The sequence below is a fragment of the Glycine soja genome, chromosome 5 (assembly GCF_004193775.1).
Source record: "Glycine soja cultivar W05 chromosome 5, ASM419377v2, whole genome shotgun sequence".
Classification (NCBI taxonomy): domain Eukaryota; kingdom Viridiplantae; phylum Streptophyta; class Magnoliopsida; order Fabales; family Fabaceae; genus Glycine; species Glycine soja.
Window position 1 is genome coordinate 23,994,153 of NC_041006.1, and position 26,416 is coordinate 24,020,568.

At 33.3% G+C, this 26,416-nt stretch overlaps 2 protein-coding genes, 1 long non-coding RNA gene and 1 pseudogene across 15 annotated transcripts; 2 read left to right on the forward strand and 2 right to left on the reverse strand.

Moving 5' to 3' along the window:
- The first annotated feature begins 1,776 nt into the window (after positions 1-1,776).
- Positions 1,777-6,443, forward strand: LOC114412400 (cell division cycle protein 48 homolog). 12 transcript variants are annotated; one of them, XM_028376287.1, is made up of 10 exons: positions 1,777-2,032; positions 2,300-2,562; positions 2,640-2,711; positions 2,793-2,897; positions 2,984-3,125; positions 3,287-4,002; positions 5,065-5,279; positions 5,386-5,607; positions 5,721-5,792; positions 5,960-6,443. In XM_028376287.1, the coding sequence occupies exons 7-10, from the start codon at positions 5,175-5,177 to the stop codon at positions 6,185-6,187; spliced, it is 627 nt and encodes a 208-aa protein (XP_028232088.1). In that variant the 5' UTR covers positions 1,777-2,032; positions 2,300-2,562; positions 2,640-2,711; positions 2,793-2,897; positions 2,984-3,125; positions 3,287-4,002; positions 5,065-5,174; the 3' UTR covers positions 6,188-6,443. The 12 variants fall into 12 exon arrangements, with proteins under 12 accessions (XP_028232088.1, XP_028232091.1, XP_028232093.1 ...); XM_028376290.1 differs by having other exon boundaries at positions 2,300-2,349; positions 2,532-2,578; positions 2,793-3,125; XM_028376292.1 differs by having other exon boundaries at positions 2,300-2,349; positions 2,532-2,578; positions 2,670-2,711; positions 2,793-3,125.
- LOC114411213 (1-aminocyclopropane-1-carboxylate oxidase homolog) lies at positions 3,458-3,916 on the forward strand. Its single transcript, XM_028374964.1, has one exon. It carries the CDS (start codon positions 3,458-3,460, stop codon positions 3,914-3,916), a length of 459 nt encoding a protein of 152 aa, XP_028230765.1.
- Positions 6,444-10,278: 3,835 nt separating the features above from the next.
- LOC114412402 lies at positions 10,279-13,302 on the reverse strand (annotated as a pseudogene).
- Positions 13,303-23,222: 9,920 nt separating this feature from the next.
- Positions 23,223-25,293, reverse strand: LOC114412403. Of its 2 annotated transcripts, XR_003666716.1 has the most exons (3): positions 24,874-25,293; positions 24,689-24,779; positions 23,223-24,055 (listed from the first exon to the last, which is right to left on the reverse strand). It is a non-coding gene; the product is annotated as an uncharacterized LOC114412403 (long non-coding RNA). The 2 variants fall into 2 exon arrangements; XR_003666715.1 differs by lacking the exon at positions 23,223-24,055 and having other exon boundaries at positions 24,570-24,779.
- Positions 25,294-26,416: the final 1,123 nt, after the last annotated feature.

Consider the following 26,416-nt stretch of genomic DNA (forward strand, 5'->3'; position numbering starts at 1 on the left):
TACCAGGTTACCGTACAACATCAAAACACAGAAAAAACACATAAGAAAATAATGAATGTGACGATAGTAAAACCTAAGGCTTCACAGGAAGTCCAACAATAATCTCCAACGAATGCCTTCCACGGCCAGTATTTCATCAAAAAGAAAGGAAATTCAACAATTCCCTATAAAAAATCTAAAGGAAGTTAGGAAATGGAAGTGATACCAAACCCAGCAACATATTTCATCAATTAATCTGTACAATTTAAATTGTCATCATAAAGGAGTCTAAAAATGAAAAGATAAAACCAAGAATTCTAACTCCAGGTGATCACCTAAATTATGTAAAAACTTCTGTTTTATGAGAAGAAACAACACAACATCATTCCAATTGGTAACAATTTTTTATATTTAGAAACCACATTCAAAATCTGTTACATATACAATAACTAATTACTCCATCTTTCTCTTATTTTTCTGCATTAATTATTGTTTTCCTAAGATACTTTTAACTATCAACATTTTTTTTAGCTGAAAATAATGAATATTGTAAATTAATGACATAAACTTTTTCGCTCTTATTAGCAAACATATGAGAAGGGAGTATATATTTAAAATTATCCTTAATTTAAAAAATAAGGATAATTTTTAAAAAATATTATAAATAAATTTAATATTATTAATTAAATAAACTATTTTTTATATGAATTAATTAAAAAGATCTTATAAATTATAAAAAGATACATAGGAAGGGAGTATATATTTGGATACAATTATAGAATAAGCACATAGAAGATTTGAGACTTAATTAACCCTACTCACCATAGGCTTTTTATAGTGGTTTAGAGTAAGCGATTTCTTGTAAAAGTTGGCAGTGTAGTTAAATATCAAAACAAAGTGATTTGGTTTGTTTATGTAACTGATAGTCTCAAAATTTCTCATAGAAGAAACGAAAATTTAAAAATTTCCTTTTGGAAGTTAGGGATTTTTGCTCATAATTTTTGTTGGTTTGGACAAGTTGTACTTGCAACTGAAGACGTAACCACTGATACCACATCACCACCGGTACAAAAAGCTTTTCCATTACCCTAGTTAACACCGAAAAAGAGAGGATATTTACTACTTCAATATGATAATGGAAATTAATCAAACAATCATATAGGCATAAATAGATAATTAAACATTCAATAAAAAAGAAATTCATTTAAGAAAAAAAATTATCAGCTCAAAAGATAAAACATTTAACTAAATAAGAAAATGCAAATTTAATTTCATATGGCCATTCCCCATCAATATAATAAGATAATTTATCTTTTACCTTTAATATCACAAGTTTGACTGATGGGTCATTCTCATACAATTCTAGATTTTTTTATTTGACACATTTGAAAAATAGTAAAGAAGCCACTGTCATTCTTTTTCAACAAAAGAACTATATTTTTTTTTACTTATTTTAACATCATTTCTTTGTTTAATACAAAATATATTTAATTACTGGCTCATCCTTGCAGCTAGCTAGCAGATGAAAATTGATATATCAATATTTATATATTAAAATTGAAGTATGCGAAAAATACTAAAATAGCCATAGTTAAGAGCTTGACAGCTGTCCAATTTTTTGATTTTTTGGTCAAAATACTCGACAAGAGTCCAAATTTTTAATTTTTTGGTCATTTTAGATGTCCAATTCCCACTCCTTGCTTGTGCCACGTGCTTGGTGCTTAAACCAGTTTTCATTTCTTGGGTGTGTCACATTCTTTGATGGTTAAAGCTTTCTGGTGGGGTTAGTGCTCCAGCACACATGTTTTGCTTTTTTTCACTGCAGCAACACGTGTTTTTCTTTTTTTCTCCAAAATTGTTTTATCTTTCCATTTATCTCTTTGCAGTGCACACGGGAACCTTGGAGAATTCTAAAATACAAAAAAAAACCGGAAGTTGAGATTTTTTTTATTGTTCTTTGCATTTCTTTTGCACGTTTTCTAGAAGTTTTTGACTCACTTTGGTGGTGTTGATTTCATGGCCACCTCTTAGTCCCAGCATCGCTGCGTTTTTGGTATTCCTCTCTCTCTCTGTCTCTTACTTCTGGTGTTGTTGTTGTTTTTCATTTGGGGTGAGATAAAGGTTGGTTTTTTGGTTCTGGGGTTTTGTTTTTTTACTACCCTTTGATTTTTCCCCTTTGTGAATCTTGAAACTTTGTGCATGGGTATGTATGGACTCTGGGTAATTTTAGTGTGTGATAGGTCTAAATTTTTTGTTGTTGTGGTTTTTGGTTTAGGGTTTTTGATTTTGATTTGGGTTTTGGATTGTGTGTATTTGGCAGTGGAATTTTGCAATTTGGATTAATGGGTTTCGACATTTGCGTTCTGAATGGTTCGTGCACTCACGAATACGTGACCACTTGCAGCTAAAACATTGACCTCCTGTGATCATTTGAAGGAATGTGTAGTCGTGAATCAATTGTGTTGCTGTTTGCTGGAAAGTGGTCACTCTGAGTTTTAGATGCTATTGTCTTTGCTGTGAAGTTATTTTATTTGGTCCTGATTGTATTTCAGGAACTCAAGGTCACCTTCCCCATGCTTGAAAGTAAGAGTAAGGAAATGTAAGTGTATCGCTTGCTTATTGTTTTTGGTTCCAAATAATATTTCTCTCTTAAAATACAGGTTGAGGATCTTGCCCGTTTGCAATTTCAGACAACTCCTATCTATATTGATGTAGATGATGGGAGAACCAAGGTGATGTCTCCCCACTTTATCATAATATCTGCATTTTTTTCCATCATAGTTATCGTTATCATTACCCTTTCATGAATGCAGGTCACAAATGAAAGATTGCTTCAGGGTTATCTTGTGGTTCCCTGTGCCAAGCGATTTATTGTTCTCTATTCCTTTTTGAAGAGACACCAGTCAAAAAAAGTGATGGTTGTTTTCTCTTCATGCAACTCACTCAAATTTATTTTTTTCTCTTCGTGTTATTGTTGCTGTTGCGCTAGATTCAATTGTTTCAGGTTTGTGCTTTCGCCCCTGCTGTGCTGGATTCAATTGTCACATTTGGATTCGATTGTTTCAACCCCTTTCAGATTTGCAAGACACATCATGTAGTTATTTGTAGTTCTATGTTCCTCAGTTTTTAAAATACACCAGTGACAGGTAAGGAACCATGTTTTAGCTTTATGTGTGAGCTATAGAATTTTTCTTTTTAGGAAAAAGTGAGAAATGCTTCAACTAAATAAAAACAAAAAATGATCCTTATCAAGTCATTTTATTGAATAGTAGTTTCAATGATTTAGTTTCCCTATAATTATATGCAGGGCATCCTGGGAAACAAACAAGCATGCCTCCAATCTATTCACTGTCTAGGAAAACTCCAATGAAAAAATTCTTCATTCTCTGTTTGATATACTCTCTCTTCAATGCTTGTGTTTTGAACACTTCATACTTACTTCCATTACTATGATTTGGTGCATAGAAAGCCTCTAAATATGGCAGCCACAAGCACGGATAAGTTGGAGGCAGGAACGGTTTCAAGTTATGACAGGAAAAGTGAAATCAAGGCATTTGATGATTCAAAGACTGGTGTCCAAGGACTGGTAGAAAATGGTGTAACAAAAGTTCCACTTATGTTCTATTGTGAAAACTCTAATCTCAATGATGGCATAACCAGTGCATCAAATTCAAAGATCAGCATCCCCATAATTGACCTCACAGTCATCCATGATGATCCTATTTTGAGAGATCATGTTGTGGGAAAAGTTAGATATGCATGTGAGAAGTGGGGCTTCTTTCAGGTTATAAATCATGGAATTCCAACTCATGTTTTGGATGAGATGATCAAAGGAACTTGCAGGTTTCACCACCAAGATGCAAAGGCGAGGAAAGAGTACTACACTCGCAAAGTAAGCCGAAAAGTTGCTTATCTTTCCAATTATACTCTTTTTTAAGACCCTTCTGCTGATTGGAGGGATACACTTGCATTTTCCTTGGCACCTCATCCACCCGAAGCTGAAGAATTTCCTACAGTTTGTAGGTTTGTGATAATAGTAATACTACTTTAATTATTATCAGCACTTGCACATGTTAGGACTTAATAATGGTGGATAACTAATTTCTTGGGACAATATCTAATTTGTGGTGAGATGATATCATTACATTGAAATTTTTGTTAAGGGAACATAGTATATCTGTAACTATTTTTCTAAAATATCTTCCACAACTGAAATTTTTTATTATGTTGGAGAGTCTCGCATCATCTACTTCAATACTTCAGATGCAACTTATATACTGGATTTGTTGGATTTGATCATTTGGAAAAATCAATATGACCTTTGTTCAACTACTACCTTCATTCAATCATCTTCAGATGATTCTGTTTTGACTTTGGTTTGGTAGTTGTAAACTTTTGGCTCACTTTCATTGCACATGTTGCTTCAAAATGCTTGAAAAGGAAGATCTTAAGCCCCCGTTGGGAACATATTTTGAGTTTCAGACTGAAAGTTTTGAAGAATGGTTCCCATTTCATTGTTAAAAAAATTTGACACTTCATTCCCAACTTTTCCCGTGCATTCTTTTGTAGTAACATTAACACTTTCATTACATGTTTCTTTAATTATTTGTCCCTATGTATTTTGCTTCAGTCCTATGAGGAATAGCTTGGAGGGCTAAGAGGAAATGCAGGAAAACTTATTCTCCCAAATCAGTATATAGTTTAATAATATTTCACTGATTTTATATTTTTATATCTAGACATATTTATATTACAGGAATCTATAAATTTATTAATATTCTTGCAGGCATCTAAACAAATTTGTTACTTTTTATTTCACTGATTTTATATTTTTATATCTAGACAAATTTGTTACTCCTTATATCACCTCTTATTTTTTTAATCTAATGGTTATAAAAAGTAATTCCTTGACAGCTAGGATTATCAAACAAATATACCTTTCCTTTCATAATTTTGCATACATATATAATAAAAATCTCATTTTTATTGGTGGGCTATCTTTGATCTGAGCATTTTACACTTATTGGTGGCTTTAGTTTCTCTACGTGGTCCTCAATAGATTTTTAGTTGTGCCTTTATGTGTAGATTATAGCCCCAAGCGGCATATGAGGTGGATATCCTTTGGTATATAGTTGAGGTTAATTTCACTGCCACTGCCTACAAATCGACCAAATAGCATTGACCCTGCATTGAAAATGTCTGGTAGATTTGATAGTGAAATTGATATTGGTGTTCCTGATGAAGTTGGAAGACTTGAAGTCCTTCGCGTACATACCAAAAACATGAAGCTTTCAGATGCTGTAAATTCAGCATTCTTAACTTCCATTTCTGTTGGTGGATTTTTGTGATTTTTTCTCTATCAATTTTTGGTATGTCTAACTTACTGTACTGGTTCTCCTACTGTAGGTTGATCTAGAGAGAATTGCAAAAGATACTCATGGATATGTTGATGCTGACCTTACTGCCCTTTGCACTGAAGCTGCTCTTCAATGCATCAGGGAGAAGATGGATGTCATTGATTTGGAAGATGAGAGTATTGATGCTGAAGTGCTGAATTCTATGGCAGTTTCAAATGAGCATTTCCATACTGCTCTGGGAACAAGCAATCCATTTGCTTTACGAGAAACTGTTAGTAGTTTTTTTTTATTCTTTTTAATTCTTTTAAATTTAAATTATTATTTAGCTGGTGAGGCTTTCTGTCTTTGTTGTTCTTTCCCCTAATTAGCAATCTTTGTTGACAGGTTGTTGAGGTGCCTAAGGTCAGCGGGGAGGATATTGGAGGCCTTGAGAATGTCAAGCGTGAGCTGCAAGAGGTCTGCTATTCTTGGTTAAACATTTTTACTTAGTTTTATATCAATTTAATCTGAAAGGATTTTGCATTTATGTATGTAGACTGTTCAATATCCTGTGGAGCACCTAGAAAAATTTGAGAAGTTTGGTATGTCACCATTAAAAGGGGTTCTCTTCTATGGTCCTCCAGGATGTGGAAAAACTTTGTTGGCCAAAGCAATTGCTAATGAATGTCAAGCTAATTTCATCAGTGAGGGGCCCAGAATTGCTCACTATGTGGTTTGGTGAAAGTGAAGCCAATGTTCGAGAAATTTTTGACAAGGCCAGACAATCAGCTCCATGTGTCCTCTTTGATGAGCTTGATTCCATTGCTACTCAGGTCTATTTTTGTACTTCGCATCCATGCAGGCCAGGTTGAATTAAATTATGAGGCTGGGTTGAAAGGAATTGTATGATTTTGTTGCCAAATCTGTAGATGATTTAAGGAGATAATGTTACACGATGTTTTTCCTATGTCTAAGTTGGTTTTTCCTAGAAATATTCTAAAGTATCATCAACGCATGTTGCGTGCACCTGGGAGGCTAAGACAAACTCATCAAAACATTGTATCTCAAGAGAATAGTGCACCACCATTTCCATCAAAGAAGGATTTTGGACGATTTTATCTTATTTTATTCAATTTTTTTAGTTTTATTCATAAATTAATATTAATTTTTTTTCATTTTTATTGTATTATATATATATAATACAATAAAAATGAAAATTCTAATTAAAAAAAAAACAAAAATAATTTATATTTTCTTAAAGAACAAAATGTTTGTTATGTTTAATATTTTTAATTTAGTTTGTAACATAACTATCTTGTGCTTAAATATGTGCAAATTTATAATTTTTATAACTTAGAAGAAAAAAAAACAAAAAATACATTTTTTATTCCTATCTTGCAAAAAAAAAATCTAATACTTACTAAATAAATAACAAGACAACCCGGGAGGGTGTAGTAGTAAGATCAGCGAAATAAGAAATAAACAAAATATTATATATAATTGCTATTTTACAATATACGTTGTATTGATCAAGTTAGTTTGATCTCGGAGAGTGAAAGAGAGTTTCATATTGTAATGTAGTTTTCTCTTTTTCGGATGAAAATGAAATCATCAAGAGGGTGTCTGTGTCACTTGATTACGATACTTAATGAGTTATAGTTAAATTGAAAACCCATGTTTTGGTAAACTGGATGTATAAAATAGGATATGTCAAATAGTTTTTCTTTTTTCTGGTGGGGTTTGAAAATCTTTATATAAAACGAATAAAGGGTTAGTCACCTTTTTTCTTTTTCAGTTAATGAATAATGTTTATATTTTTATCTTGTTGATTGCTTCCTGCATTTTTATTTACATGATATATTTTTTATTTTCTGTGTATTTTAGTTATTTCTCTTTATATTTATGGGTGAAAACAAATTATACTCTGAATTTCTTATTTATTGTAATTGAAAATACTCTATCAACTTTAATGCTGAGATTCACACGGGAGACACACCGGTAGTGCAATGAAAATTAGAAATTTTCCTTACTTTCTCTTTTTGTATTTAATTAATTAATTTTGTTATTATTATTATTATTATTATTATTATTATTATTATTATTATTATTATGTGTTGTTGATTTAACTTTAGCAAGTGTGTTTATTTTTTATCTTATTGACTTTTCAACTTATTATATATCCTTTTTTATGTTTTATTTTTTAATCCTCTTTTTCTTTTTCAGTTAATTAATAATGTTTCTATTTTTATCTTGCTGATTGCTTCCTGCATTTTTATGTACATAATATATTTCTGATTTTCTGTGTATTTTAGTTATTTCTCTTTATATTTATGAGTGAAAACAAATTATACTCTGAATTTCTTATTTATTATAATTGAAAATACTCTACCAACTTTAATGTTGAGATTCACACGGAAGACAAATCACATCAGTAGTGCAATGAAAAGTAGAAATTTTCCTTACTTTCTCTTTTTGCATTTAATTAATTAATTTATTTTATTATTATTATTATTATTATTATTATTATTATGTGTTATCATTATTATTTAGTTATTATTGTTTGTTTCATGTTTTTTCACGGGATTTTAAGACATTAGCGTTCCTCTCGTTTTTCACTTGAATTTTTTTTTGGTGGTGAAGTGAATGACAATGAGAAAAATCCCATAGGAATGGTGGTGAGACCTATTCTTTTGCATTGTCTTTTAAATTTAAGTTGTTAAGATAGTGCAGTTAATAGAACATGAACATGAATTTGAAATTGATAATTTTTCTCTCTTATTGCAAGTAATTAGAGAAAATAGTGTGGTCATTGTTGAGATGTTTGAAATTCAAGTGTTTAAGTGTAAATTAACAATTGTTATGTGACCTGACAAATGTAAATATGGAGTAATTTATATTATAATTGACAAGTTGTCATATATTTATAAAAAAAACTATTTGACTTATTTGAAATTTCAATTCTCAATTTAATTACACTTTCTTTTTACTTTTTAACCCTTTTAGTTTTAAACATTTATTTTGTTTATTATGTTTGAGCCTTATGAGATTCATCTTAATATAGTTTGTCAATTTTGTCATCTAAAACAATTTTTTTGCATGAATATCAAGTTTTTTTAATCAAGTGATCTATTCGTATGCAGAGGTTTTAAATTCGCATAAACATCAACCTTTGAAGTCCCTAAATCAAGTGACCCATACGTATGCACGGTTTCAAATTCACATGAACATTAACCTTTGAAGTTTGATTAATCGAATGACCTGTGCGTATGCACGGGTTACTGACTAGTATCCTTTAAAAACTAAACCACTTGAGATCTCTCAACAATGATATAGTTTCATTGATCGATCTTCCAACGACCTTAACTGTAAATTTAACCGTGATCCCAAAGTAAAGTAATTTTTAATTTTATAAGAAATATAAGAATTCGCTTTATGAACTTACCATTTCATGGTAAAGGATGTTTAGCTTTTGTGGTCTATTTAGTATTAGTGCCTTGAAACCAGAGTCTCCTATTTAGTATTAGTGCCTTGAAACCAGAGTCTCCTGTGAAAAGTACCTATAAAGAAAGTCATGTGATAAGGAAATATAGTTATTAATAATCCCTTGGATTATTTAATTTTCAATTTTTCCTATCATTTTTAGGAGATTTTGAGTCAATTGTTATAAAATTTAACTCATTAATTTTGCCTTCAAATAAATGAATTTTACAATTTTTAGAGTGGAAGATTTTTTTTTTTAATTTTCTAAACTTTAATTATGATTATTATCTATTATTTTTACTTTCTTTGTAATTTTAGGAAATAAAAAGATGACTAAAAAGAGCCAACGAATCATTTTCTGCAATTTTAGGGATTATTGTCGGAGTTGAAGATGGATAAGGAAATGGGGGCGACTTGTACTCAAGGGGTGGTGCCAATGTAAATTTTCTGTGAATTTGTGTGTTTTTTTATATTGGCCTCTGCACGTTGGGATATTATATATACTCATAAGATTGGTCAATACGTGGGTGGGACTAGCAATTTGGTTTGGGATGGTATTTTTAATTATGTTTTTTTTGCTGGGAGATACGAAATCTGTAATAAGGAGCATTATTGGTTGGATTTTCTGGATTTCTTCTGTAATCTGTAATTATTTGGACTGGTTTTAACATACGTCAAAACTGGTATTCTTCTCTTTTTCAATAAAATGGTTTTTTGTTTTGCCTTTCAAAAATAAGATTGTGTTTGAAATCTTGTGAATCACCTTTGATCATGTAGAACGACACTAGACTCTTACTTTTTAATTAATTACTTTGTGACTACCTGATACATTTTCCAAAGTCTCATCAATCATGCAATCAGAAAAGATATATAATTAAGACCTTGATATATAATTATTTTGATCAATTATGATAAAAAAATATATATTTTTTAAGTAGTTTTATTGTTGAGTTCTGCTTTTTTTAGAGCTAAACGATAATGTTAACGACCACAAGGATAAAGTGCTAATGAACTAAACACACAAGGCATTGTTAATGTCAGAGTATAACATAGAAAAGTGACAAATGGTATCAAATTGGGGGGAAGAAAAAAATACTGAACTAACTAATGTACCCTCATATGTGTGTAATGGGATCGATTACTCTGCAACGTAGTAAATTTTTGGGCATCTTGATTTGTCATGATGTAAAGGATCATTTTCCCAGGCATCATATATGAGACACAAGAATGAAGAATAAGCAGCCAAAGGCTTAAATAGAAAATTCCAGCTGACAACTCACAGGGCATTAAGCAAAACCTTTCAGAAGATGGAAATTAATAAGCCATAAAAAAATTAGTTAATTGGACTGGTTTAAAATTACTACCTTATATCAATTGCCATTATTTCATTGCTTCTGACCCGTGGAAGAGAATAATTCGGTAAAAAAGCCTTAAAAGAGTGAAATATAACTCATCATTTCTAATTTTATATTTAGGCAGCTCATGAAGAAAAAAAAATCATGAATGAATTGAAAAAGCCCCAACTTGATTACAAATTTCACATATTGTATTTCTTTTCTTATTGCACCATCTTTGGATACACTTCCTATGAGCAAACTGCATGCCAAGAAATAGTGAGCAAACAAGTTCATAAGTAATCACAAAAAGCATGATGTAAGTGCATCAAGGGCATAAAAGCCAATTTTTAAGCGTCTTTGATTTTATGAACTTCCTAATAGATGCTAATTTGCCAGCACAGATCTTTGAGGCATCAAACTTTTACCGATTATCATTTCTTCTAACAAGTACCTCTATGAGAATTGTGATGGTGCAACTTCATAGAATTGTCTACATTGCAATTTTAGTCTTGAGGGTGTTATTGGGAAAATACCCAAGTCCCACATCGGCTGCCTCAATCCTTGGAGTGTAGCTTATATACCTGTTGGGCAACTTTACTTAATGCCAATTGGTTTTAAGATGAAATCTAACATGGTATCAGAGCAGACTCTAACCCTGGGACCTCGCATTCGCCTCCGCTGCAACAAGCACCCACCATTTGTGGTTCACGCACCAAGCCCAATAAGTGCTGGGCGTGAAAGGGGTGTATTGGGAAAATACCCAAGTCCCACATCGGCTGCCTCAATCCTTGGAGTGCAGCTTATATACCTGTTGGGCAACTTTACTTAATGCCAATTGGTTTTAAGATGAAATCTAACAGGTGTCTACAAGGAAAAGAATACCTTCAAATTCCAAAAAGCCATTCCAGGGGATGCATGAGATCTAGGTAAAGAATATCATCAGTCAATTTACGTTTCCACATTGCATAATGGACAGAGAAATTTTTTTAGTTAAGTGAGGAATATGTAGAAAACCAAACTTACCAAAGCAATCAGCATGTGTCACTCACACAATGCCTTCACTTAAAACCTATTATGGCACTTCAAAAACTCATGTAAAATGAAAGTCCTAGTGACTTAGAAACATACTGGCATAATTAAACCCGATTTTAGGAATTTGTTTTGTTTTTAAAAAAATAGGCAAGGACATCAAATAACATGCACTAAGAATATGTTTCCTAAAAACTTATAAATTATAAGCAGATAAATAACTTTCGTTATGATCTAAAAATTAGGATTTCGGTATGAAATAAGCACCATCAACATTTATGGAATTTAGTTCAAATGGGCTATGTTTATTTCCGTTCCTTTTATAATAGAAAAAATATACTACATTTAATCAAAGCTTTTACTGGCCAATTAATAAGTGAACACGGTAAAAACTCCAGATTCCCATATTAGCTATGAATTAGCAAACATAGACTTGGATCTCGACGTGTCATGTTTCATACAAATGCTTGAAAGATCAGAGGTTTCGAAGAATCCAAACACTTGGAACATTACAATGGTCCATATGCCAAACACCTAGTCGGAAGAATAATGAGATGAGACCCAAGATGCTTAAAGGGTGGTTTCCATTTGCAGATTAATAACTAAGAAGATTCCTGGGATCTTACCTTCCAGATAAGTATATTGATATCAAACTGGGAGTTTCGGTATGCAAAAACTGGGGAAATGGTTGCACCCATTGCTATTTCACTATTGACTTGAATAAATCAAGAGCAAAGAAAATTGTAGCAGCTAGTAGCTTGATATGCATCACTCTGCAAAATATCATGAAATGAGTTTGATAAAAGAAAATAATAATAATAAATTGGACTAACACAAACATTAAAACACAAAATCAAAGCCATGCATAAAAAAATAACATCAAAGCTTCCAGTAGGTGAATAGCCGTGTGTTGTTACCACCATATAAATCTAGGCTAACATGTTATCATGCACAACGATCATTACAATGCACAATTATAATTCAGAGTCAGGGCAGGTACTTAGATTGCACACTTGGTATAAATGAATAGTGATTCTTATTTCTTAGTACCTGCCTGCCAGCTACAATGCTGTTAAGATCTTGATCAAATGAGCCTCCTAATATCCAAAGCTGAGACAAGTTGAACTCATTAGGTTGCTGAATCTTGGGTTCCCAAAGTGATATAATGGTTTTTGCTCCATAATACTTGTCTCCTTCAACATATGCTATTGCATGCTGATTAACGACCCCCCACAAAAACACCATCAGGAAATTAGACCAAGGTTACCAATTAAAAGAGGAAACAAGAAAACCTGATAACATTACAAGACACCCAAAAGTCAAAACAGTTCTTACCTGATGACCACTTTGGTTAATTAAATCAGGCTCAATTGACCTAGGCTTAGGGATTGTTCTGTGCTTCTTCCTACCATACCTTTTGACTGAACTTGCTCTTAGAACATCCTCTTCCTTGGCCTAGGCATAGGGATTGTGTCCTTAGGGCATCTACCATTCGCATGCCACAACTGAGTGATTGGGGTATGTGTTTTTGCTTTTGGCTTTTCAAATAACTTGTTCTCTTCAAAAATCCCTTTAGCATGGAAACTAGGCCTTGTCTATTAAATCATAGCATGGTGTTAGTAAAAAAATACATAAAAATGAAGAAAAACAAAGAACAGAAAAAGTAGATCTTGAGTGAGGAAAATGGACCTGAATCTTGAGTGAGGAAAAGTAGAAAAAAGATAACCTATACAAACCAAAATCAACACCCCATTTTAACATGCAAGTTCTCACGCATTTTTTCAAACACGTTGAACGTGGTTTTCACTTTTGTAAGTAACTCACCTGAGAAACACCCTGGTTTGGAAAAAATGCATTCTTCGCCGCAACAGGTGGAGGAAAACCACCCAGCACTCCACTATTCTGGAAATCAAACTTCAAAAAGACTAAATCTTTCATCTTCAACCTCACAACTTGCCCTGCAACTTCATATAGAACATCCCACGTGTCGTTTGTTGCCTTAAACGACATTGTCGTTGGCAACAGAATGCGAGAAGACTTGTCGAGGTTTTTTTTATCATTGTACACATTCTTTCTCCATTTTTTGCTTAAAATACACTACTTTGGGCATTACCACTTTCAGTAATTTCACGGAAGTCGGATTCTTTACCCCGACTTCCCTTCTTCCTTTTTTTTTATAAAAAAGTTTATATTTTATTAAAATTAAATATTATATTATATAAAATATTTTTAATTAATTAAAAATTTATTTATTTATTAAATTAATTTATGTAATATTATTTTATAATTTAATTTTGTTATTAAAAAAATGATATTATTAAATTTAAGTATTTTTGTTATATTATTTAAATTATTTAAGATATTTTTTGGGTTAATATATATTTTAAAATCTGAATTTTGTATAATAATACATTTATTTTAGTAAATATTTATTTTGTATAATAATCTGAATTTTTAAATTTTTAATTTAACTATTTTATTAAATATAATTAGTTTGTTTATGTTATTAGATTTAATTAAAAATGATAAAACTAAAGCTTTTAACAATTTATTTATATAAGAACATTATACTATGTCATCAATAAAATATTTAAACAATGACATTTGTCTAAGGAAAAACTAAGATGAGGATACATTAGGACAATTATTTCTGTTATGACCATGTTGCCGGCAAAGTCCACATTTTTTTCTACTTGCTCTTTCATTTTCGTCTTCGTCCATCTCAGTAGGAATGCGAGTTGAAACGGGACGACCCTTTGCAGTCCTCTTTCTCCTTGGATCAGGACCCCACTGATCTCCTTCATATTCTTGCCACATTGATTTGTGTGGCAATAAACCAAAGGAGTTGTCGTAGATGTGCAAAATGTGTTGTAAAGTGAATATCATCGGCACATAGGTCATAGGATCAACATTGACAGATTTACAGGCAGTCATGACGTGAGAACACGGTAAATGTTTAGCCTGAAATTCACCACAATCACACTTTTGGGATTGTAACATTACTCTAAACCTTCCAGGTGGTCTGGGTGTTTCAAGTGGGGATTGAGTCTCTATTATAATAAAAGTGTGATTGTGTCTGTCGAATTCATTTACAATGTGTGTATTAGATTCTTGTTGATCACTATTGATTGCATCGAAGACGACTTCAGAATACTGTGAGCCGGAGTTGATCATTGCCTGAGTTTGTCGACCTCTATTAGCAAAGAGTTGTGCGGTCTTGAAATAGGTCTCCTCAACCAATGATGACACCGGCAAATGTCTTGTGTTTTTGAACATGTAATTAACAGACTCTGACAAATTGGTAGTCATATGTCCCCAATGTTTCCCCTCATCAAAGCATTGTACTCATTTTTGTTTGGATAATTGATCAAGTCATTCAGCTGCACTTGGCTTATTCGCACGAATATCCCCAAGATGTCGCCAGTGCATCTTCTCCGTGTGTATGCGTACCCTGTAAATATTTAATCAATGTATTATGTTATAAAATTTGATTGAAAGAAAATTATAACGAATAAATAAAATAGATTCTCACCAGCCAACATAAGTGGTTTCTTTAAATGTTTGTAGTTTGAGTTACCACGAAGAAAGTTTTGTGCAATGTGGCGCAGGCAAAAGAAATGGGATGTGTCCTGGACCCATAAGTTACTTGGGTTGTTGTAGGCACTTATAATTGAGGGGTGTCGGTCTGAAATAAGAGAAATGTTAATTTGCGGAGTAACATGTCTTCTCAAATTCTTTAGAAAAAACCCCCCAAGCTGAAGTTGTCTCCCCTTCTACAATGGCATAGGCAATCGGGAAGATATGGTTAGCTCCATCTTGTGCGGTAGCTGTCAACAGTGTGCCAGTATACTTTCCGTAAAGCCATGTACCATCTACTTGTACAATGGGTTTGCAATATGCAAAACCATTAATGCATGGACCAAATGACCAAAAGACACGTTTAAACAATCTTTTGTCCGGTACTATTTCTCCCCCCTCATACAAGGATTCTGTTTGAGCAGCGACCACAGTCCCGGGAACACAAGATTGCAAAGCTCCGAAAATTTTTGGCAGTTTGGCATATGATTCTTCCCAGTTTCCATGAATCATCTCCAATGCATTTTGCTTTGCTAACCATGTCTTCTTGTAGGATGAGGTATAATTCATGAACGTTTTGATCTCTGCAATCAATGTCTTGATGGAGACAGTTGGGTTTGTTTTGACAATTGGTTGGATGATCTGCGGTATGACGTGTTTGTCGAGTTGGCGATGATCTTGTCTGAGCATCGGCACGAGACAAGTGTGATGACCTCTGATACTCTTGATAATCCATTTGTTATGCCTCTTTGAATTGCATGTGCCCAAGCTCCATGTACAACCATTTTCATGTAACTTGCAGACGAAGTGTAGCCTTCTTTGGTCAGAGTAAATTGTTTTGCAATCAAAATGATTTCTGATGTTGTATTCTTTGATAGCCCGAATACATTGTGCTTTGTCATCGAAGGTCATGCCAACCTCGAGTACACCGACTGGTGGTTGTACATTGTGTTGCTGATGAACAAAATGGGGTCGATCAATATAGTGTGGTAGGTGGTCAAAGTTCAAGTCTACTGGACAGCTAGGTTGTTGATATTGCAACGGAGGTGACAGAGGTGTCGTTGGTCTACCAACACCCTCGTCATCGTTTTGGTCATCACTTTGGTCATCGCTTTGCTGATTGATGTGATCAAAGAACTGTTGATCCTCATCCTCAGTAAAATCATTCATGTTTTCATGATGAAATCGTATTATGGGATCTTCGTTAGCAATGGGATGTTCATCTCGGTTTGATGTTTGCGTTTGTGGTAGCTGTGAAGGTGGCGTAAAGGGGGATGAAGGATGATTTTGTTGGTCAAAGGAGGTTTGTTGGCCATGAAAAAAGGAATCATTCTCGGATAATATTTGTGTGTATGAAGTATAAATGTCAAAGGGGTCTTGTGATTCAAGGTTGTTGTATGAAGATACTGGATTATTGAGGTCTATGTTGTTGTACGGTAACTGTTGTGGAGGCGGTAGTTGTAGTTGTGGACATGAGGGTTGTGGAGACGATGGTTGTGGTTGAGGAATAAGCTCAGTAACAACATAGAATTCGGCAGAATTCAATTGTGGATTCTGGATAATTGTTTCCATCGCGCCTCTAAGATCATCATTGTCGAATAGTTGAGCTGAAATAAAACGTGTCTAACCGAGATGAATTGAAATAGGGACACGAAATAACAATTGAGCAACTTGTTCAGTTGCTCGAGTAGGAAGACGATTGTTAATTTTTCGAATGAATTATGTAAACGTAATAGAACGACTGGCGTAAAAAAATATTGGGGTCGTACATTGGTATGTCGATCCTTGAACTGGATCGTCTACAATGTGACTACTGTGGTAAATGAGGGTCAGAATTTCTTTAGGTGGAGCCATGGTGGTGCTTATGGGATATGAGTGGAAATGGTGTGAGAGTTACAAATCGAGTTTTGTTTTGTGAGAAAATTGTTGTGTGTGATATGTTGTTGTCAAATGGTGATATTATATATAGGCTGAGAAAGTTTAGTACCAGAGTTAGATTGGAATGTTAGGTAGGAGAGTTAGATTGGAAGGTTAGGTTGGGAGAGTTAGTTACGAGGGTTAGATGGGAGGGTTAGGTGGGAGTGTTAGATTGGAAGGTTAGATGGGAGAGTTAGATTGGAAGGTTAGGTGGGAGATTGTTCATTTAATCATGATTGTTGACCGCAGTGTTCCGTATCGCATGCCAAGGTCACATGGATTGTTCAGAAACATGTTAATGGGATAAACATACGCATGTGAGTGAACAGTGTGCAACACCACACTTTAATGGAGTGTCAGTGCATGTGAGGGTTAGGTCTGACATTGCTCCGCATCTCTAAAATGATGCATATGTAGACTATTATTACTGAAGTAAATTAAAAATAACAACTTCAAAGCATGCAACAACTACAACTAGATAATAAAGACGGAGAAAAACTTCAATGCAATACAACAACAAAATATGTTAAATTATTCATTCTAATTTCATGGTATTCTCCAGCTTCTGCTCCGTGTCGGCTCAACTTAGGTCATTAACTTGAGTAGATGATAATGAATTATGAACATCAACTTTAAGTTCCATACATATTACACTTCTCATATTGACAAATGTATGAAACATGCATGAGACACCTTCTTCGTCAATAATTTGAATTGCCCTATATTGAACTTCACCATTTAATTGATATACAGGACAACGATACCAAAGGGTATTAATTATAGGCGTAACACCATTATCTGTAATTGATGACTGTATTGCAGTGATTATATTTGGCAGCGTCATTGTTGGATTCAAGAGTAACGACTTTGTGTTGTCACCTCTGAAAATTGCATTTGCACTTGAACTTTGAATGATTTCACCATTGATATAAACGTACACACAAATAGACTCTGACCTCATTGCTAGCCCTCTCTGTTTTCTCCCACAATTTGATTAGACACAACAGTGCAAAGTATTAGGTGACATGGTAGGTTTATATATGCAATCAATCACGGGTCCATGGTTCACGTGCATTAGAATCTCGATGCGTGACAGTACCACAGTTGATGTTAATGTGCTTTGGAATCTCGAGGCCTTGCAACGAGACAATTTATAAATGTGCTTTGGATTCTCGAGACATTTACAATTACCTTAACGTACGCATGCGGGTGAACAATGTGCACGAAATTTTAGTGATTCACATGAATTAGAATCTCGATGCACCACAGTACCATAGTCATGTTAACGTGCTTTGGAATCTCGAGGCCTTACAACGAGACAAAATATAAATGTGGTTTGGAATCTCGAGGTATTACAATTACATTAAGTATAATGTTGAGGCCATGCGAAATGTTGAGAACAAAGCTAATGCGGTTATCGTACGCATGTGGGTGAATAGTGTGCATGAAAATGTCATTGGTTCACGTGCATTAGAATCTCGATGCGTGACAGTACCACAGTTGATGTTAATGTGCTTTGGAATCTCGAGGCCTTGCAACGAGACAATTTATAAATGTGCTTTGGATTCTCGAGACATTTACAATTACCTTAACGTACGCATGCGGGTGAACAATGTGCACGAAATTTTAGTGATTCACGTGAATTAGAATCTCGATGCACCACAGTACCATAGTCATGTTAACGTGCTTTAGAATCTCGAGGCCTTAGAACGGGACAAATTATAAATGTGCTTTGGAATCTCGAGGCATTACAGTTATCTTAAGTGTATTTGTGCTTGCAAAACCGAACATAGTGTAAATGATAAATAGATGAGAGGTGCATGTCAATACCACATTTGCATCAACCAACTTCAAATTTTATATCATTTGTATTCGGTTTACCATTTGACATCATTCTCATGGATGATAAACCTCTATTGCATCATCAACATGTTCATCGTTCACGTACTACGATTAATGAGTTAATCACTTCCTATTCTCATGGATGATAAACCTCAGTCAATGTATTCTACTCCTTCACCTGTTCATCAAACTTTTGGCCACACTAGCGAGTCAGTCACTGCAACCACCCATGAATGGATGACCGATTTATTTGGCATCGATTTCAATACACCAAATTCAGCGGCATCATATTTAGCTACTTTACAACAGTTCGATGCACCGCATTCGTTTGGAGAACAAGGTCAAAGTTCTTCAGCTGCAACAACCAACATTGAAAATACTAACATAGAACAACAACATGATCATGACGTGGAAGAACCAGTCATACTGAAAAGAAGAAATCCGCGACGTAATCGGCGTCCACCACCTTGTGGGACTGGTCATCGTCTTGGTCATTGAAGTATAAAATGTTGTGATAATGGGATCAAATATGTTTAAGTACCCCTGTAACGGCATCATCAAATATGATTTGGACCCTTGCAACTATGGTTAAGTACCCATGTTCTGTATTTCTTTAAAATTATGTTGAACGCATTAATGATGTTTGTGACTCATTTTTTCTATAGTTTGAACGTCAAAGAATCCAAAACAAATTATTTCGTGCACCAGTTCCATCGACTAACACCTCAAAATACAAGTACAAAATAAAAAAAACTATGATTTGGATCCTTGCAACTATGCTTAAGTACCCATGTTCTGCATTTCTTTAAAATTATGTCGAACACATTAATGATGTTTGTGACTCATTTTTTCTATAGTTTGAACGTCAGAGAATCCAAAAAGAATTATTTCGTGCACCAGTTCCATCGACTAACACCTCAAAATACAAGTACAAAATAAAAAAACTATGATTTGGACCCTTGCAACTATGCTTAAGTACCCATGTTCTGCATTTCTTTAAAATTATGTCGAAGACATTAATGATGTTTGTGACTCATTTTTTCTATAGTTTGAACGTCAGAGAATCCAAAAACAATTATTTTGTGCACCAGTTCCTAACAATGCGAGTTCCTAACAACTGTTCTTTTGATACACTCAAGCATAGAATGCACAACACCCTTCAACTAACCAACGATCAATTACTGGATGAAATCTACTACCGACAGTCGTTCATAGATGCAGGTCAACAATATTTTTTTTCAATCTTTACAATTGAAAAATGATGATAATGTTTACACAATGTTAATGTGCAATGACCAATACTCGTGTGTTGGCCCTATAGAATTATTATGTACCATTATTAGAACACCGGATGCTAACTCAGCCTGCTTCAATCAACCATCACTCCTACTCATGATGCAATTATGTATTACAACGGGAAGTGGAACATACCTTGTCAAGCTGAGTTTTTGGATTACTCCTTTACTAGAACTAATCCAATAAGATTTGGCATTCCTTCGGGATGTGGCATGGAGAAACTCAAGGATTTAATCAAGCAAGTTGCACCTACAGGGGTTCCCCCTAATGGAATTCACATATCACAATTGATTAGACGATTGTTTTTTCGACAACCAGGTCATTCTAAGTATTCCGAAAATTTGATTGAATATGACATAACAGAATTGAAAAATGATGAAGACGTGCTAAAGGTGTTAGCACAATCTAACTATTGGAAACGATTCTACACAATAGAAATTTTGGCTATTTTTAGCAAACCAGTAATCTAAATAGAAGAAGACATGTATTCTACACACCATATTTCAGATCCTCATTAGTTTTGTTATGTTTGCATTGTAAGTGTAATTTTTAATATGTTTCATTATTGTCGAGTATCATTTCAGTTACTGTAATTTGAGTATTTTGTCTATGACAGATTTGCCATATATTTTTTTGCGGTGTTTTTCTTTTACTATATTTTAATACTACTAACTAATTTTATTATTTTTTAATTACAAGAACATACAAAAATTAACAAAACATAAATTTAACTACACAATTACATATAACATAAATAAAAAATTATACTCTAATTTTATCCAATTTTTATATTTTTCTTTATATGTATATTTCTCTTTACAAAAAATTATAAAATAATATTACATAAATTAATTTAATAAATAAATAATTTTCAGATTAATTAAAAATAATTTTATATAATATAATATTTAATTTTAATAATATATAAACTTTTTTATAAAAAAAAAAGGAAGAAGGGAAGTCGGGGCAGAACCCGACTTCTGTGAAGTTGCTGAAAGTGGTGTACTTTGGGAATTAATTCCCAAAGTAGTGTATTTTAAGCAAAAAATGAAGAGAGAATAAAAAAATCACTTGTTCAAGCTTTTATCGCTGAAGTCGTTGCTCTGACCCGACTAACTTTTGATTCCACTCAGTATAGATTGAGGTGACCCGACCAAACCACGAGCCGTCATCTTTTGTCTTTGCGAAAAAAAAAATATAAACAAAGTTAGGTTCCCCGAAAAGAAAAGATAAGAAAGGAAGAAAAGATTCTAACTTGAACTTGAGAGGAAAACTGACATGAAAATATAAATAATGGGTGTCACCCATGGGTTGGGCCTCGTGCCCTCAGAGAATCAAGCCTGAAGACGAAGACATGTTATTCTAAATTTGAAATGAAGAAAGAATGAATGAATGCGGAGAAGGCAGGGAGGGAGACTGACAAGATAGAGTTTGCCTAGAAGTTCAACAGCAGAAAGATAGAGTTTGCGTAGAATGCTAAGAGGTTTTGGTTAGGGTTTTTAAACATAGCAACGAATAGAATGATAACATGAGAGTGAGAGGGAAAGTGAAAAGCTGAGACACTTACACTTACATCTAATACGGTATTGTAAAAACAGTCTTAGTTGAAAATTTTTATATTTACAAAATTGTCAATGCCTTACATTCTAAGACAATTTTTGAGAACTGTATTAGAAGGTGAGTCGTAAAAAACTATTTTTTTAGTAGTCTTATCAAAATCCCTACAAGAACCCAATATCAATGTTAAGTTAGAAAAAATATGTACTTATTATGAAATGCTTATATTTAGAAGACTAAAAAATGAGTGGTATATACAAATGAACCAATTTTAAAAGCTTTGATGAACTATTATTGAAGCAGTGTTACCTTGAGGTGCTCTATCAATAGAAATGTGAAACCTTAGCTTTTGAATTGCTTAAGTCCTTGTCGCAAAGAGCAACACAATGGCGTGTTTAATAATCCAACAACATACATGCTAGTTGTTAAGTCCATGTTGGACAATTGGTAAGGCTGTTGAGGTAGGTAGGGGTGAGCATCAACCTGTGACCCACACAAATTGATTAAAAAAGAAGGCTTCGAGGTGGTCGGTTTTGAACATTAAGTCTGATAAAGTGAAAAAGTCAATTAAATATGGGTTTATCTGTCGAGTACGGGTCTAAAAAAAAAAGGAATTGTTGGAACCTGCACCCAACTGAGATAAGTAAGAATATAAAAGACATACTTGATCAACCATTGATTTAATCGCTTTCAGACTAAAAAAATAATCCCAACCGTATATTATGAAAATAGTTGTCTTGGGTCTTCACATTTTACAAAGTTGAGCCAGCCTTTCAGACTTTTGTCATGCATATAGAGCCTTGTGTCATTGAGCAAGTATGAAGTGCATTTAATTTCTTTTCGTTCTCCACTGTAAGTTCATTTGCCCAGGTCCTTTCTACTCTTTCCTTGAGCTTCTTCACGCGTCCCTTGTCCTCCATCTTCTAGCATCATATGATGGGTCTTTTCCCTTACCTTCCTTTTATCTCATCCTTTCATAATCTTCATCTCTTAGTGCCTTGCAACAATCACCATCTCTCCACCTTTAAACACAAATCTCCAACAAGGAAACAACTCACACTATCACTTTCTCTTCCATAGTTGAAACTATTTGCTTTGTCTTTGGGTAGAGATTGGCACAACGATATGCATGTCTAGCTTCAACTATTGACGAAGCTCCAAAGGTTTGCTCATGGCAGACATCAATGGTATGGCTTGTTGTTGCTTTTGGTGCCATCAACTCGTATACATCGAATCAAATAGCCCATGACCCATTACATCCATGCTAACTCATTGGCAAGCTATCAATTTTTCACAAGTAGTAAAGTAAAATGGAAGTCCAAATATCGAGTCCACAGGGACTTTATTTGTACTTAGATTGGTGCAAACTCAATTTTCAAGCAATTGATAGAGTAGAAGAGATAAAGAATTATAAGTGTGAAATTAAAGGGGAAAGTAATAGACAAAAAGACAAAAAAAATAAACAATGAGTTAAATGCGAAGGATGAATTCAAAATGCAAATGTGTTGGTGCCTAGCATGCCAAAACTACTTGGGATGTAGTGTTAATAATTTTTCTCTATCTAATATTATCCCAATTTTACCCACATCTACTTTGATACTCTACCATTGGTTCCCCGCATGAAAAGCCTAATTTATCTATTTTCTCTCTCAAATTCCTTTGCAAAGATAAAATATTAAATCACATTAAGAATAAAGATGCATGAACTAGGCTAAACAAACATTACTCTATTCCTAGACATGATTTCATTTGGATGCTTTTTCCTAGTTCTTTAGAAAATGACCATTTTCCAATGCATTACTTCCTAAACAATGCATTAGTATGGGTGATCAGACCATAATCAGCAACAATAAAGTACCAAAAAAGAACAATAAAAACCAGAATTGCATTAAATAGATAGTAGGGAAGAGTTACATTACAAGAGTTTAGCTGCTAAGCTCCCAACAATAGGAGTTTAGCCTCTCATAGTCACGAGAGGTTTTACATTTTAGGTTAGGGGTTGATGGGGATAGAAGAAGAAGAGGAATGGATAGAGGAGGAGAAAGGGATAATGGATATAGAAAGAGGGTTTCCCATATCTGAGATACTCAGGCTTTGGATATATTCATTAGAGAGCTCTAAGTCTCGGTGTGTCTTTCTCCTTTTCTTCCTACTCCTTATAGGTCTAAGGTAGCTTAAAATCCATGCGACCTCGTGCTAAGCGGACCTTTTGGGCTTAACAAGTATGGCGGTGATTATGCGCTTAGCGTGAATTTGTGCTAAGCACACCTTTGGGCTTCTTCGTGGGCCTTCTTTGTGCTAAGCTTGGGATGGTCGTTGAGCAAGGTGTCATGTTGGGACTGTCTTGTGCACTAAGCGAGATGCCTTCTTCACGCTAAGTCTTTTTCATCATGTTTTTGCATCAATTTTCTTTCAATTTTTCTTCTTTTGAATCCTGCTAGTCAAGAATTAAAATTTTCATTATTCTATTAAAACCAACAGTAATTTAGAGGAAATCAATTCATTCTAATCACTTTTTAACTATTGAATAAACTTAAATTTTGTCGTTATCAATCTACAACACAACCAAACCAAATAAATACACAGTCAAGCTCGGTCCAGAAAAATTGATGGTCAATTTACATTGGATAAGCATTTTTTGGTTTGAAACCGACCGAACCTGTCTGATGCAAACCCATAGAGGTAGGATCCAATGTAAGTATGTAACTACAAAAAAAATGTATTTTATTATGGGTTAGTTTGAATTATTAATAATAAGTATTTATAAAAAAAATATGATAAACATAAATTAACTTTTATAAATCAACACATCATTGGTGTAATTGGAATTAGACTTGATTTACTTAAGATGATGAACCGACTTTTCTCTAGCATAGATCAGCTAATAACCTAAAAAATTAATTTTAATAAATTAAAATAAATTTATGTGTTTTAAAAATTAAAATATATAAATTATTTTTATTTTCTTATTTGGTTTTCTTCTATACATGAAACAAATTGCTTTTTGAAAATGAACCATTTAATTTATTGTAAAAAATATTGATATATATATATATATATATATATAAACTTTATTAATATTTATTATTTATCTGTCTCTTTTCTTTTATCATATTATATCACTTATTATATTTATATATTTTATATATTGAATATAGTTTGACATCCCAACTTTTCTCTATTAATAAATAAAAATATAATTAAAATATATTTTTCATCCTTATAAAATTAACAATTTATTCTTAAAAAAAAGTTTTCTTATTGTAAAATTAAAATATATTATTTTTTTAGGTGGCCCACCCCCACAAATTATAAAAACCGCTGCAAATTTGCAAATACCCTCAAAAAACTTTCAACATCTTCACAAGCAAAATCTTCAATAAGAGTCTTCTTGGAACCAAAGCCATACATCCGAAGTCCAAAAGTAAACCTGAATGATCCAAGCAACCCAAAAAAGAAATCGTAAAAATCGCAAACTAAAATGACATTAGAAAAAGTTCACATCCATGGTCAGGGATCATTACAAAATTCCCTGTGATTGTGAAGTCGTGCGTCATTGTCGGAGCGCTGAGGGGTATTTCGACGTCCGACGACGAGGAACGGAAGTACCTCAGGAACTTGCTCGTGACATCATAGCTCAGCCTAAATCAACCTTCAGATGTGCGAACATGGAGGAATTGAGTTGGTCGTGGAAGCTGTAATGACTAATTGTTTCGAGGTCGCCGAAGGCGGTGATTCAAAGCTCGTAGGGAAGGTTGTCCTTTAACATGACGAGGAGTTTTCCATTGAAGAACACGAGGCCAACATTGGTGGTGTCGGTGCCGCTGCGGTGGTGGATTTAGTTGGTCAAGTGTAGATTTTATATTATGACAGAGAGGATTTTCGATCTTTCTTGGTGTGTGGCCCTTAGCTATATTGGCAAAAGAATAAATTTCCTGGGCAAAGGTTACTCTTGGGGGCAGCATTCCTTATGGGAGGTTTTAAACCCCATAAATAGTAAGAAAAGAATAATCAACAATTGGACCAATAAGAGAATGAAACATAGATATGGGACCAATTGAGTTTAACTCCTAACCAAAAAGTAGACGTTTTAATTTTGTGAGGACTTAAAATAGATGAAAATTATTAGGGGGACGAAATCTATACATTAGTAATTTTACAGAAATAAAAAACATATTTTAATTTAAAAGCATCAAATGAATATAGAATATGGAGGTAAAATGAGTAAAAATAATATGTGGACGGCAAAATTTGGCTTTTACACTAAAATAGTGTAATTTTTTGAATTTATTACCAAAATAGATAGATAGATTTTGAAAAAATTATCAAAATGGATAAATCGTCTTTCAAAACACAATTTCATTTTTCCAATTTTTTTTTTCAGAAACAAATTATTAGGTTATAAGTCGTCACAAATGATTTTTTTTAGCCATCACAAAATGAGGAAGATTTATCTATTTTGATAATTAAAAAATACACTATTTTGATATATATATAAAAAAAAAGCCTCCAACTTTACGGTGTATGCGTAAGTATTTTTACTTAGACTTGTGTTAAACGTCAGAATGAAGAAGATTATTATATTTTAAAATGTGTAAAATATAATTTTATTACGTAAATGTTTGATATTATTAAAATTGATTTGTTTTTAGTAATTAATATTTTTTTTATCAACTATTGATGAATTAAATTTAAGTTTTAATATCATATCACAAGATATGAATCCATGATCCATCAATAAATATCCATGCCACTTACTAATAGCCAATCCTTTTATATATATAATACTACACTACCAGTATTGAATTTTGTGGTTTCTCACTTTACACCACTATAATTTTCTTTTGCATCTATGATCAGCAATGTATTTCCACCATCCCCAAATAAATGTCTGTGAATTATTCTTACACAAATTAAAAAAACTAATAAATAGTTAAAAGTCGTAATTCTCCGGCTCACACTGGACAAGTTCAGGTCAATACTGTAATTGTCGGCCCATTGCAACATGATTTTCTGTTTGACAGTGGAGCAACACATCACGTAACCAATGATCTCGATAATCTGGCG

Excerpts from the sequence above, each read along its gene's own strand:
- LOC114411213 (XM_028374964.1), top strand. The coding sequence starts at position 3,458 with ATGGCAGCCACAAGCACGGATAAGTTGGAGGCAGGAACGGTTTCAAGT.
- LOC114412400 (XM_028376283.1), top strand. The coding sequence starts at position 5,175 with ATGTCTGGTAGATTTGATAGTGAAATTGATATTGGTGTTCCTGATGAA. Across the intron at positions 5,280-5,385 it reads ACATGAAGCTTTCAGATGCT|GTTGATCTAGAGAGAATTGC; the intron begins GTAAATTCAGCA and ends CTCCTACTGTAG. Across the intron at positions 5,793-5,959 it reads TCAAGCGTGAGCTGCAAGAG|GATGTGGAAAAACTTTGTTG; the intron begins GTCTGCTATTCT and ends ATGGTCCTCCAG.